Source organism: Aotus nancymaae, unplaced genomic scaffold (assembly GCF_030222135.1).
Source record: "Aotus nancymaae isolate 86718 unplaced genomic scaffold, 86718_ANA_hifiasm-v0.15.2.pri h1tg000002l, whole genome shotgun sequence".
In the NCBI taxonomy this organism is placed as follows: Eukaryota; Metazoa; Chordata; class Mammalia; order Primates; family Aotidae; genus Aotus; species Aotus nancymaae.
The window spans coordinates 15,825,389-15,844,409 of record NW_026988413.1 but is presented as its reverse complement, the minus strand read 5'-3'; the positions used below and the strand labels follow the sequence as shown (position 1 = coordinate 15,844,409).

Genomic DNA, 19,021 nt, shown 5'->3' with positions numbered 1-19,021 from the left:
CAACAAAAGCTGGAAGCCTTTGTTACACTTGTAGCAAAACATCTGCTAAAACTTCAACAACTTGGGAGCCAGACCCTGTGTCGCCTGAATTTGCAGCTTTAGGGAAAGCAGCTGGAAATATAATGCTGGTGTGTGTTGTATGCTTTGAGTGAGCTACTACAAGAATAAGATAAAAACCATATTGTCATGTTTTTCATAATCTTTCTTCTTAATTTTGGAGGAATATTTCAAGTAATAGTATATCTTATTGTGAAAAAATATTTACTTGAAGTTCTAAGTAAAATTATGTTTAATATATTTCATTAACACAGCCTATTTGAAAAAATTAAATCTATAAAATATTAATCCTACTTTTGTACAGGTATTTCTACTCTAGAATGACATTCACAGAATACTGTTAATGGATATCTGTGTTAATATTTGAGAGAATTTTTAAAAATCCTTTGTACTTTCACATAAATTTTAAATAATAAACACATAAATGTTTAAATAATAAACATTTTTTTCCCACAAACAATAAAGTTCACACTTTCAAAGCTGAAGATCACAATTATGTTACATAAAAATGTTTGAATAGTGATAAATTTTAAAAGTATAGGCTATAAAAGAGTATATCTATTGTATGGTGCCAAATATATATTTTAAATGAACATGCATAAACAGAAAAGAAGTGGTAACATTTTATCAGTGCTTCAGGGATCAGGGATAAATCTTCCCCTCAAAATCTAAAATGTAATTAGGTTACTTGCACAATGAAAAAAATGTAAACTAACTAATCATTTTGCTGCTTCTGTTAAAAATTCTCTTCCTATGCCAGGCACCTTGGCTCACACCTATAATCCCAGCTCTTTGGCAGGCTAAGATGGGAGGATCACTTGACTCCAGGAGTTCAAGACCAGCCTGGGCAATATGTTAAGAGCCTGTCTCTACCAAAAAAAAAAAAAAAAAAAAAAAAAAAAAAAACAAAACCTTTTTAAGTTCTCTTTTGATTATCCCAATAGGCTGGGCATGGTTGGGTAATCCCAACACTTTGGGAGGCCAAGGTGGGTGGATCACTTGAGGTCAGGAGTTTAAGACCAGCCTGGCCAACATGGTGAAACCCCATTTCTACTAAAAATACAAAAATTAGCTGGGCATGGTATTGGCACCTGTAATCCCAGCTGCCTGGGAGGCTGAGGCATGAGAATTGCTTGAACCTGGGAGGTGGAGGTTACAGTGAGCCAAGATCGTGCCACTGCACTCCAGCCTGGGTGACAAAGGGAGACTTTGTCTCAGGAAAAAAAAAAAAAGAATCCCAATAATAAAGGAGTAGGCTTTTAAAAAAAGTTTAGGATTTCTTTGCCTACCTAGGGCAAGGAGATAACTATTGTGGTTTTGCATAAACAAACATCATGTACCTGTCAACAAATGATTTAATTTTAAAAAGTGATGGCAGTATTAAATCCAAACCGAAGGTAGAATATAGCCTAGCTTTCATTATAGAGTGAAGAATCGTCATGCAGGGCGTTGGCTGAAATGAAAGGATACCACCCGAGACATAAAACCTTGCCATGGATGTTCTTGGAAAGACATCTGCTGCTCTGGCACACAAGTGCTGTCTCCAAGGGTTAGTGCCATATGCACCAGCTGGTGGATCCTGCTGCCTCCCTGCACATGTACGGAAGCCACGTACCGAACCTGGTTCTCCAAGAAGTGCATGTAGCGGTAAAGCAGTGTGTAGGAGGGAGAGAGGATGCCCACAGACTTCATCCGCGCGCCACGTTCCAGCTCGCTCTCTACGGGCATGTTGGCAAAGCAGGCCAGGCCGAAGAAGGGCCCCTTTCGGAAATAGCTAGAAGAGACCAAATGTGTAGTGTAGCTCAATATCACAGAGAAATTTTGAGATACAATCCCAAACAACACCAATGAACTCTGTCCAGGGCTGTAAATGACAAAGCTCGGCCTCAAGGAAACACGTAGGCCAACTCACTTGACCTCACCAGTGAGATGACCAAGGCCTGAAGAGATTACAGGACTTGCCAAGGGTCACCTGGCTGGAGCTGGGACTTGGTCCTGGCAAGATTGCTGCTTGGCTGCCCACGATCATGGACACATCTCTTCTCTCCTGCTCCATAACTAATGACTTGGATGGGAGAAGCAGAACCAACATTCCTCTTCAAGCTCCTCTGGAACTAGGACTCTCTTTCATAGCATAAACCACAATGATTCTTCCCTTACTTCCTGAGGCTCTGATATTTTTAACTGAGCTGCCATTTTATTTCCTCCTCTTTCTCACACTTGTATCAGTCATGAATTCAGCCCCATGAAGAGATTAAAGCCACTTTATTACCCTTAAGCTCTTTCCATTGTTCCTTCTCACAAAACTCTCCAATACCCCACTGTACAGGACTAAAAAATGGCCTTACTTAAAGCTGGAATTTCAAGGTTGAGCACATAGATGTCCTCGGTTAACTAACACAAGGCTGAAACTGCACACTTTCATTAAAACCAAACCTCAAGTGAGGTCCATGTAATTTCTGAGAAGTGAGAGAACCTCTATGGGTAGGGATTCCTAAGATTTTTAGGTCATGAAGCCTGTTGAGAACATGATGAAAGCTAGACATCTCGCTAGAAAAATGATGTAAACACAAAACTATCCATGTATTTTCAAGGCATTTATACACAGCACACGAACACCTCCTAACAAGAGCCCTTCTGCTTTGGGGAAAGTGTGGAGGTGGGGGGAATGGTCCAAAGAAGACTCCAGTTCAGAAGTACTTACATGAAATCAGACTGGATTTTATGGGACCCACTAGCCATAGACTTGAACTCAACACCTTCAAGGTCAATATCTTGAGGTAAGCACCATTCTACCATGTTTCCTGTAGGAAAAGGAAGATACAAGTTAAAAGAAACAACATCATTCAAAGAAAATGGCTTAGACACCAGAGGACCCAGAGATGGACACTGAAGGAATCTCCCATCTCTGCCCTCAAATGAACACTGTTCTCTCTCATGAAGACGCTGCCTTTCTGTCATTCCGCTCAACCACTTCCAAATCTGCCTTTCATGGCCTCACTTCTCTGCATATTTTTTTAACCTTCTGCCCTCATTTCCTCATCTTACGTTCTCTCCTTAATCCCTTGAGATCTTGATTCTATCTATAGCCACTAATGACTGGGGAAAATCCCAAAACATTTTTTAAATTCTCATTCTCATTTACCTCTGGGTAGCATTTGCTAATCCCTCAAACGTTTCTCCTCTTTTTCCTAGATTTCCATGACAGAATACGATTTTGGTGCTTTTCCTACCTCTCTGATTAATGTAACTCTGTTTCCCTCCCTCTCTCTCTCCTCACTCTCTAAGTAAAGTCCTTCTTCAAGGGTCAATGACATTTGCTTCCAGAATTTGGGGACTCATTCACTCATCATCAATTATTCAGTTTCTCCTGAGCTAGATGCTGGAGATGCAAAGCTCCTGACCGCAGTGAGATTAGATTCCAGAGAGAGATGAGGAGAGCTAGAGGAGATCAGCAGTTACAGTTCAGGGGGATCAATGTTATGACAGAGGATAAGGTGAAGTTTTTTTTTTTTTTGAGATGGAGTCTCACTTTGTCACCCAGGCTGGAGTGCAGTGGCACGATTTTGGCATACTGGAACCTCCACCTCCGGGGTTCAAGTGATTCTCCTGCCTCAGCCTCCGAAGCAGCTGGGACTATAGGCACCCACCACCACACCCAGCTAATTTTGTATTTTTAGTAGAGACGGGGTTTCACCATGTTACAGGCTAGTCTCAAACTCCTGACCTCAGGTGATCCACCTGTCTCAGCCTCCCCAAGTGTTGGGATTACAGGCGTGAGCCACAGGGCCTGGCCAAGGTGGCATTTTAAATGCACTGACAGGCATGCCTCAGGCTGTGGGAATCAGGGAACTACACAAAAGCAGTGTTATCCAGAGTCTTGAAAGAACACTATAGAATACTCCCTGTTGTTTTCATGCATATTCAAAAGGGTTTAAAAGCAAAACACTATGCTACCTGTGAGATTTCATTTCAGAACAAACTTCTTATTAACACTCCAAATCCTAATTTGCTAGGCATTAGAAAAACCATCAATAATCTCAGCCAACAATGCTTTCAGATGATTGTTCAGAGCATCGGGGAATATACAATCTAGTCTCAGGACACGGTACATATCATAGATCATTGGCCAATCCCACATTCAATAGCCCAAGACACTTTCAAATAGTTTATTTTCAAAAGAGGAATCATGATTCCGATCATTTAGTCAATTCACTGAAGTGAAAAGCATGAAAAAGGAATTAAGATTATCTCAACAGATGCAGAGAAGGCCTTCGACAAAATTCAGCCCTTTATGCTAATAACTCTCAGTAAACTCAATAAACTAGGTATCCATGGAACATACCTCAAAATAATAAAAGCTATATACAACAAACCCACAGCCAATATCACACTGAATGGGCAAAAACTGGAAGCATTCCCTTTGAAATGTGGCACTAGACTAGGATGCCCTCTCTCACCACTCCTATTCAACATAGCATTGGAAGTTCTAGCCAGAGCAATAGGCAAGAAAAAGAAATAAAGGGTATTCAATTAGGAAAGGAGGAAGTCAAATTGTCTCTATTTGTAGATGACATGATTGTATATTTAGAAGACCCCATTGTCTCAGCCCAAAATCTCCTGAAACTGATAAGCAACTTCAGCAAAGTCTTAGGATACAAAAATCAATGTGCAGAAATCACAAGCATTCCTATACACCAATAACAGATTAACAGAGAGCCAAATCAAGAATGAACTGCCATTCACAATTGCTACAAAGAGAATAAAATACCTAGGAATACAACTAACAAAGGATGTAAAGGACCTTTTCAAGGAGAACTACAAACCACTGCTCAATGAAATAAGAGAGGACACAAACAGATGGAAAAACATTCCATGCTCATGGTTAGTGTAAGGCCTGTTGCCTCGCTGGGAGCTCGGACACGCCCACCCCACTCCCGGAGCTTGGACACACCCACCCCCCTCCTTGCCTAGAAACTACCTCACCACTCCACACTCAGAACCAAGCTGTGCACTCAGCACCTAGTCTGCCGTTGGAAAACCCCGCCAAAATTCAAAAGAAGCCCCACCAGAACCTGCCCAATAGCATTTTGTCCCATCCAGGTCCCACTCCCCCTGGGCGGCCCGCTCACCGGAAATCCCACCTACCTACCAATAGCAGCTTGTCACGTCCACGTCCTGCTCTCCCACAATCAATCAAATGCCTCCACTCCCTATAAAACCCCACGTCTGAAAGGAGTCTGCGCGACTTCTCCGGCCCCTCATGTGGGACCGCAGAACCTTGCCCAGGAGCCGATTACATTTCTTCATTCCAATAACTGCCCTCAGTTGCCTCATTCGAACCTTACTTGCTTCATTTAAACCTTACAGTTAGGAAGAATCAATATTGTGAAAATGGCCATACTGCCCAAAGTAATTTACAGATTCAACACTATCCGTCAAGCTACCTATGACCCTCTTCACAAAACTGGAAAAAACCACCTTACACTTCATATGGAACCAAAAGAGAGCCTGCATAGCCAAGTCAATTCTAAGCAAAAAGAACAAAGCTGAAGGCATCAGGCTACCTGACTTCAAACTATACTACAAGGCTACAGTAATCAAAACAGCATGGTACTGGTACCAAAACAGAGATATAGACCAATGGAACAGAACAGAGGCCTTCGAGACAATGCCACACATCTACAACCATCTGATCTTTGACAGACGTGACAAAAACAAGCAATGGGGAAAGGAGTCCCTGTTTAATAAATGGTGTTGGGAAACTGGCTAGCCATGTGCAGAAAGCAGAAACTGGATCCCTTCCTGACACCTTACACTAAAATTAACTCCAGATGGATTAGACTTAAACATAAGACCTAACACCATAAAAACTGTAGAAGAAAACCTAGGCAAAACCATTCAGGACATAGGCATAGGCAAGGACTTCAGGACCAAAACACCAAAAGCATTGGCAACAAAAGCCAAAATAGACAAATGGGACCTAATCAAACTCCACAGCTTCTGCACAGCAAAAGAAACAATCATTAGAGTGAACCAGCAACCAAGCAGGGGCTCTTTTCCCATTCTGGGAAAAAATTTCTGCAATCTACCCATCTGACAAAGGGCTAATATCCAGAATCTACAAAGAACTAAAACAGATTTACAAGAAAAAAAACAAACCCATTCAAAAGTGGGTGAAGGACATGAACAGACACTTTACAAAATAAGACATATATGAGGCCAACAAACATATGAAATAATGCTCATCACTGGTCATTAGAGAAATGCACATCAAAACTATATTGAGATACCATCTCACGCCAGTTAGAATGGCGATCATTAAAAAATCTGGAGACAACAGATGCTGGAGAGGATGTAGAGAAACACTTTTACACTGTTGGTGGGAGTGTAAATTAGTTCAACTATTTTGGCAATTCCTCAAGGACCTAGAAATAGAAATTCCATTTGACCCAGCAATCCCATTACTGCGTATATATCCAAAGGATTATAAATCGTTCTATTATAAAGACACATGAACACATATGTTCATTGCAGCACTGTTTACAATAGCAAAGAATTGGAACCAACCCAAATGCCCATCGATGATAGACTGGACAAGGAAAATATAGCACATATACACCATGGAATAATATGTAGCCATAAAAAACGATGAGTTCATGTCCTTTGTAGGGACATGGATGAACCTAGAAACGATCATTCTCAGCAAACTTACACAAGAACAGAAAATCAAACACCACATGTTCTCACTCATAGGTGGGTGTTGAACAATGAGAACACATGGACACAGGGAGGGGAGCATCACACACTGGGGTCTGTTGCGGGGGGACTAGCAGCGGGACAGCAGGGTTGGGGAGGGTAGGGAGTTGGGAAGGGATAACATGGGGAGAAATGCCAGATATACATGATGAGGGGGATGGAGGCAGCAAATCACATTGCCATGTATGTACCTATGCAACAGTCCTGCATGTTCTGCACATGTACCCCAGAGCCTAAAGTGCAATAAAATATACATTGGAAAAAAAAAAGAAATTTAAAAAAAAAGTTCATAAAACAGAAAGAGTAGAATAATGTTATGTTTGTCAGGGTCAAAGATAAGAAAAAGCAATCAGAAACTAAGAGAGGTGACCTTGGGGAAAAGATGAGCTTTTTAAGCACCAGGTTCCCCCACACTTCCCCATATTTCCCATCTGCCATCCACGTCTATTACCTCTACAGTCCAGTGGTTTTATTTCCTGTGGAATGCATCAGGACAACTAGGGAGCTTTAAAAGGTGCCAGGGGCTACCCTAGGTCTACAGAATCACCATCTTCCCTGCCCTGCCACAAGGTGATTATGCTGATGCATGCCAGAGATAAGAGCCCCTGCTTGGGCCTCTGTGTACAGGCTCCTAACCCTTTACAGTGGCAGTAGATGGTCAGCAGAGGAAAGGGACAGTCTGGGACAGAGCTACAATGACCCTCGATAGGCTCTGTCCTCCTCATACTCAACTAACCTGCTTCTTCTAATACTTACTGCCTTGCTTACCCACATGCCACATGTTACTGGGTTCAGCTAGCTCAGACTTAGCTCCTTTCCTCCAGCCCAGCCTGCCCATGACTACTCAGTGTCTTAAAACTTTATTTACTTAAGTGTTGAAGTATAGCACAAGTATAGAAAAGTGCACAAAGATGTTTATTGCAGCACTATTCACAATAGCAAAGATATGGAATCATCCCAAATGCCTATCAATGGTAGACTGGATAAAGAAAATGTGGTACACATACACCATGGAATACTATGCAGCCATTAAAAGGAACAAGATCATGTCATTTGCAGGGACACAGATGGAGCTGGAAGCCATTATCCTCAGCAAACGAACATGGGAACAGAAAACCAAACACTGCATGTTCTCACTCGTAAGTGAGAGCTGAACAATGAGGACACATGGACACAGGGAAGGTAAAAACACACACTAGGGCCTTTTGGAAGATAAGGGGGAGGGAGAGCATCAGAATAAATAGCTAAAGCATGCAGGGCTTAATACCTAGGTGATGGGTTCACAGGTGCAGCAAGCCACCATAGCACATATTTACCTATGTAACAAACCTGCACATCCTGCACATGTATCCTGGAACTTAAAAAAAAAAAAAATGCACAAAGTATAACTCAATGAATTTCCCCGAAGTAAACATATTTGTATAATTAGCACCCAGATCAAGAAGCTGAAAGAACATTATTTGTACATCGGACACCTCCCTCATAGTGCCTCCAAGTCATTAACCCTCCCTCATGAGTAACTATTATCCTGACTTCTGAAACCATGAATTAGCTTAGCCTCTTCTGAGTTTCTACAAATGTAATTATAGCTTGTATTCTCTTACGTCTTTTATGTCATCCATGCTATTGTGTGTAACAATAGTTTGTTCATCTATTACTTTATCATATGCATGTAGCAGTTTACCTGCTTAACTGGTTTTGTACATTTAAGTTACTTCCAATTTGAAGTTATAGCAACTAGCACTGCTGTAAACAATCCTGTATTCGCCATCTGCTGAAATAGCATACAGTGGCTTTGTAACGCACTGACCTGGGCGGGCTGAACTATCCTCCTCAGAATTCCCTTTTTTGTATGTTTCCAGTTGAGATTTAGAAGTGAATCAGCAGCCATGTTATGTTTGCATCTGTAAGGTCGGTGCAGAAGGTCCACTGCATAGTTGCTTCTCTGCAAGCTTACCACAGTGGTCAGGGGCAGCAGCCAGTCCTGGTGATGCTGGAGCCACCATCCCTTGATCTTCCTTCAGCTTCTCTGACTCCTAAGCCAGGTGTGTGTTTAGTTCCATAATCAAGGGCCTCAGCTTCCCCTTAGGACACCTGCATACTCAAAGCTGGAGACAGTAACAGCCTGAGCCAAGTTCCTACCTAACCTCGTAAGTTTCAGCTTCTTATTCTTCCTCTTCCACCTCTTCCTCTTCATAAATTTACTCTCTTCCTTCATAACCGTCTGCCCAGAAGACTTCAAGTTCCAACACCACACAAAGACAACAGCCTTATATAGACTGTCTAACAGCTCCCACAGTTGCATAAAATCAAATCCCTGCAACAAATTCCTTTATATATCTCCTAGCTTTTCTGTTTCTCTGATTGAACTCTAACACAGTATGCACATTTCTACTGGCTACGTTCCTACTGGCTACGTTCCTAGGAATAGAATTGCCTTAAAAATGTTTGCATCACTGCAAACTAAGGAACTTTTCATTATTCCCAAAGTAGTATTTCCCAAGCTCATGCTAATAGGGTTTCTGTAAACGAGAAAACAAAATTTTGGGAAATGTGTGTTTTCTTGGCCAAATTATCTTAGCTTAAACAAAGCTAGACACATTCCTTTACTGCAGAACTTCTCAGAGCTTTTAATATGCCACTCTGCATTGTGAATCTCTATGAGATCAATTCAGTGCTTAATGTTTCCCCAGGTTATCTTTTTTAAAGGAGTATCTTAAATCTTTTTTAAAGAAGCATCTTAAGAGACTAATATTATAGAAGATAAAGAAGATATAGATCTATTTTTTTAAAAAAAAGATCTATACCAATGTCTTTTTTAAAAAGAAATAGAGATATATCAGGTAGGCAAGCTGTCCTTCAGAATCCACTCTTCCCTTCTTATATGAACCGGAACCTGCCAGGTTTAGTTTCGTGCATGGCCTTCCAAATGAAGGCTATGTTTCTCAGTATCTTCATGAGTAAATTCTAGTCAGTGTCATGTGGACAGAAGTGAAGTGCACTGCTTCCAGAATGTGCCTGAAAGGCAAGGAGCACTCTACCCTTTCTCCACCCTGCAGTCTGGAATGTGGATGTGGTGACGTATCACAGAGGGGATGCTCGAGCCATAGGCCGACGTGGGCCTAGGTCCCTGGATGACCCTGGAGATCTGAGCCAGTGTTCTAGCTCTAGGCTGCTATTACCTGACTGGCACATGAAAAAGAAATAAACTCCTCTCTTGATTATACCACTGTTGATTTGGCTCTCTGGTGTTCATGTCCAACCCATGTCCTACTTAGTACAGCTGACCTAGAAGATAAAGTCCCTATTCCTTAGCCTGGCTCTCAAACCTTCTTCCTTGCTCTTCTGTGCCTGGCAAATCCTAACTGCACAGAAACGGAAAGAAACAGAGAGAGCGAATGACATACTGTTAGTTACATCCTTCATTTCTAGGTAGGCACGAGCCCATCTGGAAAGGTTCATCAGAGGCTGGCAAAGCAGGAACAGGGCACAGGCTCCAGAACACCACTCTGGGGAGAGGCATCTTTATCCCATGGGAAGCACATTCCTGCTGACATTCTCCTTGAATGAAAGGAAAAGTAGGTATAGCTACTATGGCCCTTATCTCTACCTATCATAATCATGTCTTCGATGTCTGTCTCCCCAGGAGTCTATAAACTTCTACAAGGTGGAAATTTTGCTTGTCTTCACATTTTAACATAATATCATGCCTTATACAGGACAGAATGGGTATTTTTTTAAAAACCAGATTAAAGAAATGCATGTGTTTAAAAAAACTGATAAAGTAGTGTTAATTACCTTATAAATAGTAATAAAATATAGCTATGTAGGAAAATGTTCTTATTCTTAGAAGGTTTATCCTCAAACATTTAGGAGTGGCATATTATCATATCTGTGACTTACTTTCAAATGGTTCAGGAAAAGAAGGCATATCCATATCTGTATATAGTCAGTTCTACTTTTATCACTTACTGGATTTGTGTCAATGCAACAGATGTACTTGAGAGCAATTTGAGCACAGGGAATTTCACATTCACATCCCATGCAATAGACTCAATGCAATCCCAATCAAAATCCCAGCAAATTATTTTGTGATATTGACAAGTTAATTCCAAAGCTTACATGGAAAGGTAAAAGACCTAAAATAGCCGGCATAATACTGAAGAACAATAAAATCAGAAGACAAACAGTGCACCCAACTTCGAGACTTACTATAAAATTAATCAAGAGAGTACATATTGGTGAAATATCAAATAGATTAATGGAACAGAACAGAGAGCCTTGAAACAGATCCACAGAAATTAATCAAGTAATCTTTGCCAAAGGAACAAAGGCAACGGAGAAAAGACAGTCTTTACAATAAATAGTGCTGAAATGAGTGGACATCTACATGCAAAAGAATGAAAGTAGACACCTACTATACCCCTTTCACAGAAATGTATTCAATATGGATAGTAGCTAGCCTAAGTAACATAGCGAGACCTTGTCTCTACAAAAAACAAAAAAAATTAGCCAGGCATGGTGGTGTGTGCCTGTAGTCGTAGCTACTTGGGAGGCTGGGGCAGGAGGATCACTTGAGGCCAGGAGTTCAAAGCTGCAAGGGGCTATGCTCACTCCACTGCATACCAACCCAGGTAACAGAGTGAGACCCTGTCTCTAAAATGACAGTAATTTTTAAAAATATGGATAGTAAACCAAAATGTAAAATGCAGAATTATAAAACTTCTAAAAGATAAAACAGGAGAAAAAATTCTGAATAAAGCAAATGGGGCAAAATGTCGATAAACGGGGTCTCTAAGTGAAAGACAGGTTTTCACTGTACTATTATAACTTTTCACAACATTTCAACATGAGAACTGGGGAAAGTAACTGAAATAATAGCAATGTGAAAACACATAAGGTAAGCATAAGGAACTTTGCAAAAGCCAAAAATAATTGAGGCAATGTACCACAGATAATAGGGAATGAAGAGCTCTCAGGGCTCGAGGCTATCCTACATTACAAATGAAAACCAGCCTACATATGGAACTTGTAGAGGCTTAATGGAAAGTGATTTTACGTAATTAGTAATCCTTATGGGATGCCATTTAATACCAGAAAAAAAAAACACCTCATCCTGAATGCTACTTATCCCAGGCTCAGTCTTCACACTCCAAGCTTTTAGGTTTTCTGAATATCCTCACTGTATTAAGAACTCAGCTAGGGAGCTGAGAAAATTCAACGAAAAGGGTCATTTCATAGCTAGTCCATCAGAGAGAGGAGTCGCCCCTGACAAGTGCCTTTTTCTCCCCTAACTTTCTCTCCTTCCATTTCTGTGTCCTTTCTCATCTTGGGCCATGCCTTGGGCCTATTACAGGTACTTATAGGTACTTCCTAGACTCAACTGCAAAGACAGCTTCTGAGGAGGGATTCACACCACCACGGGAGTCACAAATGTGGCAATCTGCATTGTGTACATTCAGCTGGTTATTCAACAAATATTGGTGGAGCATAACTTGACAGCACAGTCACCTGCCAGGTGCTGAGCTCATGCAAAGGCAAATATGTCTGCATTTAAAGGAACTTGGACTAACAGACTATGAAGCTGGCAGCTTGGTTACCCAGGGAAGGCCAGACGCCAGTGCTGCTGAGGATGTACAGATAGTGTGAACCCTGCCACTCCACAGCTCTGAAGGTCAGCCTGACAGCTCTGTGCACCAGGGCCTCCCACAGCTGGGGTTTTACAAGCCCACAGGCTAGTCCAGATACAGGCTGTCCTATCTATGTTGACTACTGTCTTCCAAAACTAGTTCTGTTTAAATGAGAAATGACCAAACCCCCAGATGTCTTAAAATTCATCACTATTTCCTAGGGAAAATGGACATTAACTGCTACGACTGCTGCCTGCTAGAAAGTTCACCTCCAAATATTTAAAATAGAGAAAGCTATGATCTTGAACCAAAACAATTTCTTTTTAATAGGAAATATGTGAATTTTTTTCTTCCTCCTCTGTTAGGTGACTCTGGAGCAAGCACTTCCTCTTGAGCTCTTCATTTCCTAAGCAGAGACTGCCTCAACTGGAGATCCTCTTCCAGCTCCTCTGACCTCAGGAGTGGAACTCTGCCCCAGCACGTGCCTGGGGTTTTACTCTTTCATGAGCATCTTCCCATCCATGTATACATATGCCCTGATTCTAATCAGGAAGTCAAAACAAATCCTGTTTTAGGAATGAAGGCATGAATCCAAGAGTATTCTAGGTCCCAACAACACATTCCCTTTACGTAACCGCCTGAAGGGGCCACCAGATCCCACAGATGGAAACCTCCTCCAAAGAGTATTTGGTTTAGACCCCAACACCAGAAAAGTAAATAACCCATGTGAGTTGACTTTGGGTCTTACATGGTTTGAAACAGGCTTAAAACCACCTAGGTTGAGAGCACATCCAAAGCAAAGAGAAAAGCATCAGGATAAAGAATCCTGAGTCAGGAAGAAGCTAATCCTGGTTATTTAAAGTCAGCTACCTGCCAATCCATGACTGAATTCCAATACATTCACTTTACAAAGAAAGACCTTCCATTTCACAGATCCCATATCACTCTCCACTGGATGGTGGTGTGGTACGGGTAAGAGGTGCAGGCACTGGCACAGGTAGACTTGGATTCTGGCCCTAATGTCGAACAACTTAATGGCTCTGTGCACCTGTTTTTCTCATGATTATGGTGAAGCCTGTTGGGAGGATCAGAGGCAGCTGGTTGAAACACGTGGCCCAGTCCTTGGCACACAGCAGGCACTCAGGAGGTGGTGGGTATTACAGTTACCATTCTTATATTCCCCTCCTCAATTTTCAAGAGAAACTGACTTTATAGTAGATGGCCACAAACTGACTTCTCCCTGAAAACCACAAGCAGGTGAATCACCAACAGCCTGGGAAAGATTCTTCCAGGGTGGGATTAAAGCAAATTAACCACAATTGTACTCCACTGGCATCTGGTGGAAATACAGGGGAAGGATGGTGACATGACAGAGTGTCTCCTCCTGTGAGACTTTCTTGCTAGGTATCAGAACTGGCTTTGTCTTTGCCTGCATTTGAGCTGTCCATTCTTAGGATTGCTCCTCGCATCTTAAAATTGTCCTCCAAATTTTCCATTTGCATTCTACTTTGTCACTTTCCCACCCATTGCTGGAGCTATTTATTATTTGCCACGAGTCAGATGACCTGGGCAGCGCTCCAAGTTGTGCCTCAGACACCGGACCTAGCCCTAATCTCACTGGGCGTCCATCGTCTCTATTGTTTTTTTAAAAAAATGCTTGTATTTCATGTACCAAACAGGGAATCTACAGAGATTAAAATTAGTGTGATTTTTAAATACACCCATTTGACATAAACATAGAAGCACTTCGATACACTAAATGAAATAGGTGTTTAGATGTAATTTCAGCACTGGCTAGAGGCTGACGGAAGCACAGGTGGAAATTCATTCCTAAGAAGAAAAGGAGAAACATCTTGAAAACCTCGGCAGGTGATCTGCCTCTCACCCTACCCCTCTTCTTGCAAGCTGCCCCAATACAAAGCACAGGAATTTCTCCCAGACATCCACAATAAAACTCTAAATGCAGCAATGTAAAGTGAATATCACAAAGAAACAGTCTAATGAGGCAGATGCACAGATGTCTAGACATCGTATGTCCAAAGCTTCATCGGCCTCCATCCTGCCCACACACAAGTCCTCAGTCACACAGTGATACTGCTCTTGCCACCATCTAGGGGGAGGGGTGTTCCCCAAGTGTGACAATATCCTTTCCTTTAAGCAGACTAGGAAAACTGTACTAGAAACCCAAATAACAAAAGTAAAATTAAAATCAAGGCTCTAAATCATGAGGATGAGCAAAATGAAACTGCCAACGTCTTCCACCCAGCTTGCAGAGTAGCATCTGGCGCTGGTTTCAATAGCAGCTTTGTGGCCCAGATGATCAGCACCACCATCCTAGGGCTCCCTGCTCCAGATAAAGACTGAGTGTATGTGTAAGCCTCACTTTGAACCTGAAGACCCTAGTTCTAAGTCATTTGTAGACTCAGCAACCATAATTTTCAATTCATGAGTCTGATGGAAATAAGCTTTAAGAAGACTCTTTCTGATTCTTCCCACAGATGCCCAACCCAGCTTTCCAAAACTTGTATCTAAAAGTGCAAAAGGATTACTCTCGTATTCCCACACCTTAGAGAATCACTGCATACAGTCCTGCTCACATACATACACACACACACACACACACACACACCCCTTCTAACAAGAATCCACTCCTCTCCTTTTCCCTCTTACATGCTACCCTCTTACATGTACCACAGCTATGAACTCTCTCCTCCCTCATTGATGCTCTCTCCCTCTCATGCACACACCGATTTGGACATATGTCAACAGTTACCCACATGATGTGGGAAAATGCACAAAATGCCATGGCCTGGGCAGTAAGTGATGGGGAGGTGGTGGGGGGGTTGGGGTGGGCGTGGGGTGGGGAGGAAGTCTCTTCTAGGATTGGAAACTGGGGACAGGTGGGAAAGACTTGGGGAAGCCACTAAGCAGGCAAGCCAGTGAGAGAAACTAAACTGCAGAAAAATCACACCTAGGTAAGAACTTCTACAGTATGCTCTAATTTTGGTAAAGAAGTCAGTATTCACTTTACTGCTTTTGGCAACACAGGCAAAGGAGGGGCACAAGTCTGGGGGGGCCAATATTAAATAGAAACAAACAGCAGATCTGCCTCAGCAGCAGAGAGGGGAAGGTGCTGGACCAGTGATGCCTCCAGCTCACTGTGGGCCTCACTCCATGGGAACCATCACACAAGGGGTACGTACATCAGGCATTCTGAGAGCCCCGTCCTAGTGCTAACCCTTGAGGCCCTGGGAAGCTCAGTAGCATTCATTCACTACATATCCTACTTTTAAGATAAATATAAAATAAAATTATATGCTACAAGGTCTATCAGAGAGTTTTAACAGGATGCAAAGTGCCATTTAGGACCAGGATAGATGACAAAAGAGACAAACACGTTTATGGGCAGGAAAGGATTGCTTTCCCTTCACCAAAAAAAAAAGTTACAAGTGCTCCCTCTCACACTGCTGGCACTCCTGCGCTCTCTCTTCCTCCCTCCCTCCTCCTACATCCCTGGATAAGGAAGGATCAGATGCCAGAAAGCAGGGGTTCAGGCAGCATAGTATACTAGAAAGATGAACACTAAAAAGAGAAAAGAGGCCGGGTGCGGTGGCTCACGCCTGTAATACCAGCACTTTGGGAGACCGAGGCTGGTAGATCACAAGATCAGGAGTTCAAGACTGGCCTGGCCAAGATGGTGAAACCCCTGTCTCTACAAAAAAAAAAAAAAAATACAAAAAAATACAAAAAAATTAGCCAGGCGTGGTAGTGGGCGCCTGTAATCCCAGTTACTCGGGAGCCTGAGACAGAGAATTGATTGAACCTGGGAGGTGGAGGTTGCAGTGAGCCGAGATCACCCCACTGCACTCCAGCCTGGGTGAGACTCCATCTCAAAAAAAACAAAAAACAAAAAAAGAGAGAAAATAATGCATTACATGAAGAAAATGTTAGCACTATTTCATGAACTGTTTCAGTTACGTATGTACTGTATGTATGTGGGCGTTGTGGTTGGGATATAAAATTAACTTCATATGATATGTCAAAAAAAGTTTGAAAGCCATGGAAATGCGGCAAAGGAACAAGCAGAAGTCAGAAAGGCCTGAGTTCTCCCCACAAACCTTGTTCCTACAAAAGAGCTCCACAGTGAATCCCACATTGTTCCCTACAGCTGAGAACCCCAAAGTTACCGGCCTGGAAATCATCATCATCTGCCATACCGGATTCCCCTTCTCCAGATACTAATCCCTTTTTTCCCCACTCCATCCCACCTCATCCCAGAAAGCAGCCAATTATTGTCCCGCACCAACAGGCACTCCACACTCCAGCAGCTGCTCTGGAGACACCGACAGTCACACCTGGGTTTCCTTAAGCCCTGACACCTGACTCCACCGATGACCCCTCCTTCCCCCAACGTCGAACAGCAGAGCGGCTCCCGGATTCAGAAGTCCCTGGCTGACCCGCCAAGGCTTCCTGGGCGCGTAGGATCGTTCTTCCACTTTCTATCCCCCGTGGACTCTCACCCGGAAAATGCACACCTCCTTACCGGGTGGTTAGGCTGAGATTACGTGGGATGAGACTTTAATTCTCCAAGCATCCCCGAAAGACAGCCTATCCAGGGAGGCTTCTCCTTTAATCAGCCTTCAGCTGAATCCCTCAGCCCCATCCCTTAATGCTCCCGGCGTTAATTCCTCAAAATAACGCAGTCAGAGAAAGTGAACTTGGACGCTAGGAAAGTTACCCTGGAGAAAGCGACGGGGAGCGAGGGCAAGCAGGCGGGGACCAGGGAGCTCAGGGTGCTCGGTTTCAGGGGGCGCTCGCCCGGGGGGGGCTTTCCTCCCCTCAACGTGAAAAACCTTCTCGCCCCCAAGATAAGAAAACAAAAGCCAACGTAGCCACAAACCGGATCCCCTGTCACTGGAGAAGTGCAAACACCACTGTGGGGCCCCGGGACTCAGAGGAGAGGAGCGGGGGTCGGCGGGGCTGGAATAAAGCGCTCGGGGCCGCTCCGAGAGGCCGCGCTCCCGCACCCAGCTGCGCCCCGAGGGAGGGAGATGGGGACGGGCCGACCCCCGCCCTTCCCCGAGCCGGGGAGCCCGGGACCCGCGCGGGTGCGGGGCCGGGAGGGCAGGTGCGCGCGCAGCAAGCCCCTCCCCCGCGCCCCCAAAGCCCGGGGACATCCCGGCCCTCGCGCCCCCAGCCCCGGCGCGGCCCTCACCCGAGCGGGGATCGAAGGTGACCACGAACACGGCCACCACCTGGTCCTCCTCTACGTCGCCCAGCTCCAGGCGCCCGGGCTGCAGCAGCACCTCTGGGGCAGCCGGTTCCTCGGGCTCCCGCCTCCGGGGCGGCTCCGCGGTCGGCCGGGCGCCCCCGCCGCCGCCCCGGCCCCAGCCTCCCGCCTGCGGCTCCGGGGCCTGCGGCAGAGAGACGGCGGGGCCCTCGGCCCAGCGCAGCAGCGGCGCCGCGTCTCCCTGCTCCACCATGGCGAGGCGAGGCGGAGCCGCGGGCGCGAGGGGCGGGGCGGGGCGGGCGGTCTGCGGGAACCCCCCTCGCCGGGCCGCGCCGCCGCCGCCGCCGCCGCCCGCTGGGTCTCGCGCTGCCCGAGGCCCCGCCGCGGGGACGCCTTTCCCACTGAGCCGGAGCAGGCGCCGCGGAACCGGCTTCGGGAATCGCGAGCCTGTTCGGAGGCGTCCGAGTGCACGTCCGCGTGTGGGACGCGTGCGGCCGGAACGCTCTTCCCCGCGCCCCGTGCACCTGAGTGCGGGTGGAGGCGCCTTCTCACCTAGGGTTCCGTGGTGTAGCTACCAGTGTGAGTTTTTATGTCACCATTATTTTTTAAGTCCCCTGGTCCTGTGGACCGTGACAGATATGCATTACATAATCCTGGATGTGTGGCAGAAGCTCCTTACAAGCAGGGGAGTGAAGCAGAGGCGTCCTGGCTACCCAGGTGTCTGCAATAGACACATCAATGAACACTGAAAAGGGCCGTAAGGTTAGGGTTTGGGAATTTTGCACTTCCCTTTATGTTACACACTGATTGGGGTGGAGATTATGAGTTTATTTCCTGGCATATATACAGCATGAGGGTATTAGGAGGTGCTGGAGCATTTGTGGGGTGAGGGATATTCCCTCATAAGATCAGGAAAAGGAAGTTGCTCAGGGGAGAGAAAGCCCTAAAGCTGATGGATTTGGAAATTGATTAGGGATTTTCTATGAACCCCCATTTTATATTTAAAAAAAAATTTTAAATGCCTCAATCCATGAGGTAAATCTAGCAGCTAAAGTAACTCAGAGGAGATGTGTATAAAAATAGTTAATAGTTATTAAAATAGTACTAAAGAAGGAGGTGGGAAGAGGAAGAGGTACACAATTCATCCAGGGTTCAGGAAGGCCCCACGATTTGCCGGTTCTCAAAAAGACTCAACAGAGCTGTGTGTTGGGAGTCACTCCAGGGGATGTTTATGAACATCTGTGTCCTACACGCCAGCAATGCAATGACAATGTGACTTAACCCCTATCCCTAAGGAGATAATCAATGACTGCCCTAGACTGCCACTTCTATTCTAAAATCTGTG

The 19,021-nt window shown here is 44.4% G+C and overlaps 1 protein-coding gene across 2 annotated transcripts in view; it reads right to left on the bottom strand.

Moving 5' to 3' along the window:
- DENND11 (DENN domain containing 11) overlaps positions 1 to 17,942 on the bottom strand; it is a 42,186-nt gene extending 24,244 nt beyond the window's left edge. Inside the window, exons 1-3 of one of the 2 annotated variants that reach the window (XM_064372827.1) lie at positions 17,662 to 17,942; positions 2,762 to 2,861; positions 1,673 to 1,831 (exon numbers count right to left, since the gene is read on the bottom strand). In XM_064372827.1, coding sequence (XP_064228897.1) covers positions 1,673 to 1,831; positions 2,762 to 2,861; positions 17,662 to 17,929 — 527 coding nt within the window. In that variant the 5' untranslated portion in view covers positions 17,930 to 17,942. Of the gene's footprint in view, positions 1 to 1,672; positions 1,832 to 2,761; positions 2,862 to 10,223; positions 10,258 to 17,661 lie in introns of those variants that run through there. The other variant, XM_064372829.1, reaches the window with a different exon arrangement.
- Positions 17,943 to 19,021: the final 1,079 nt, after the last annotated feature.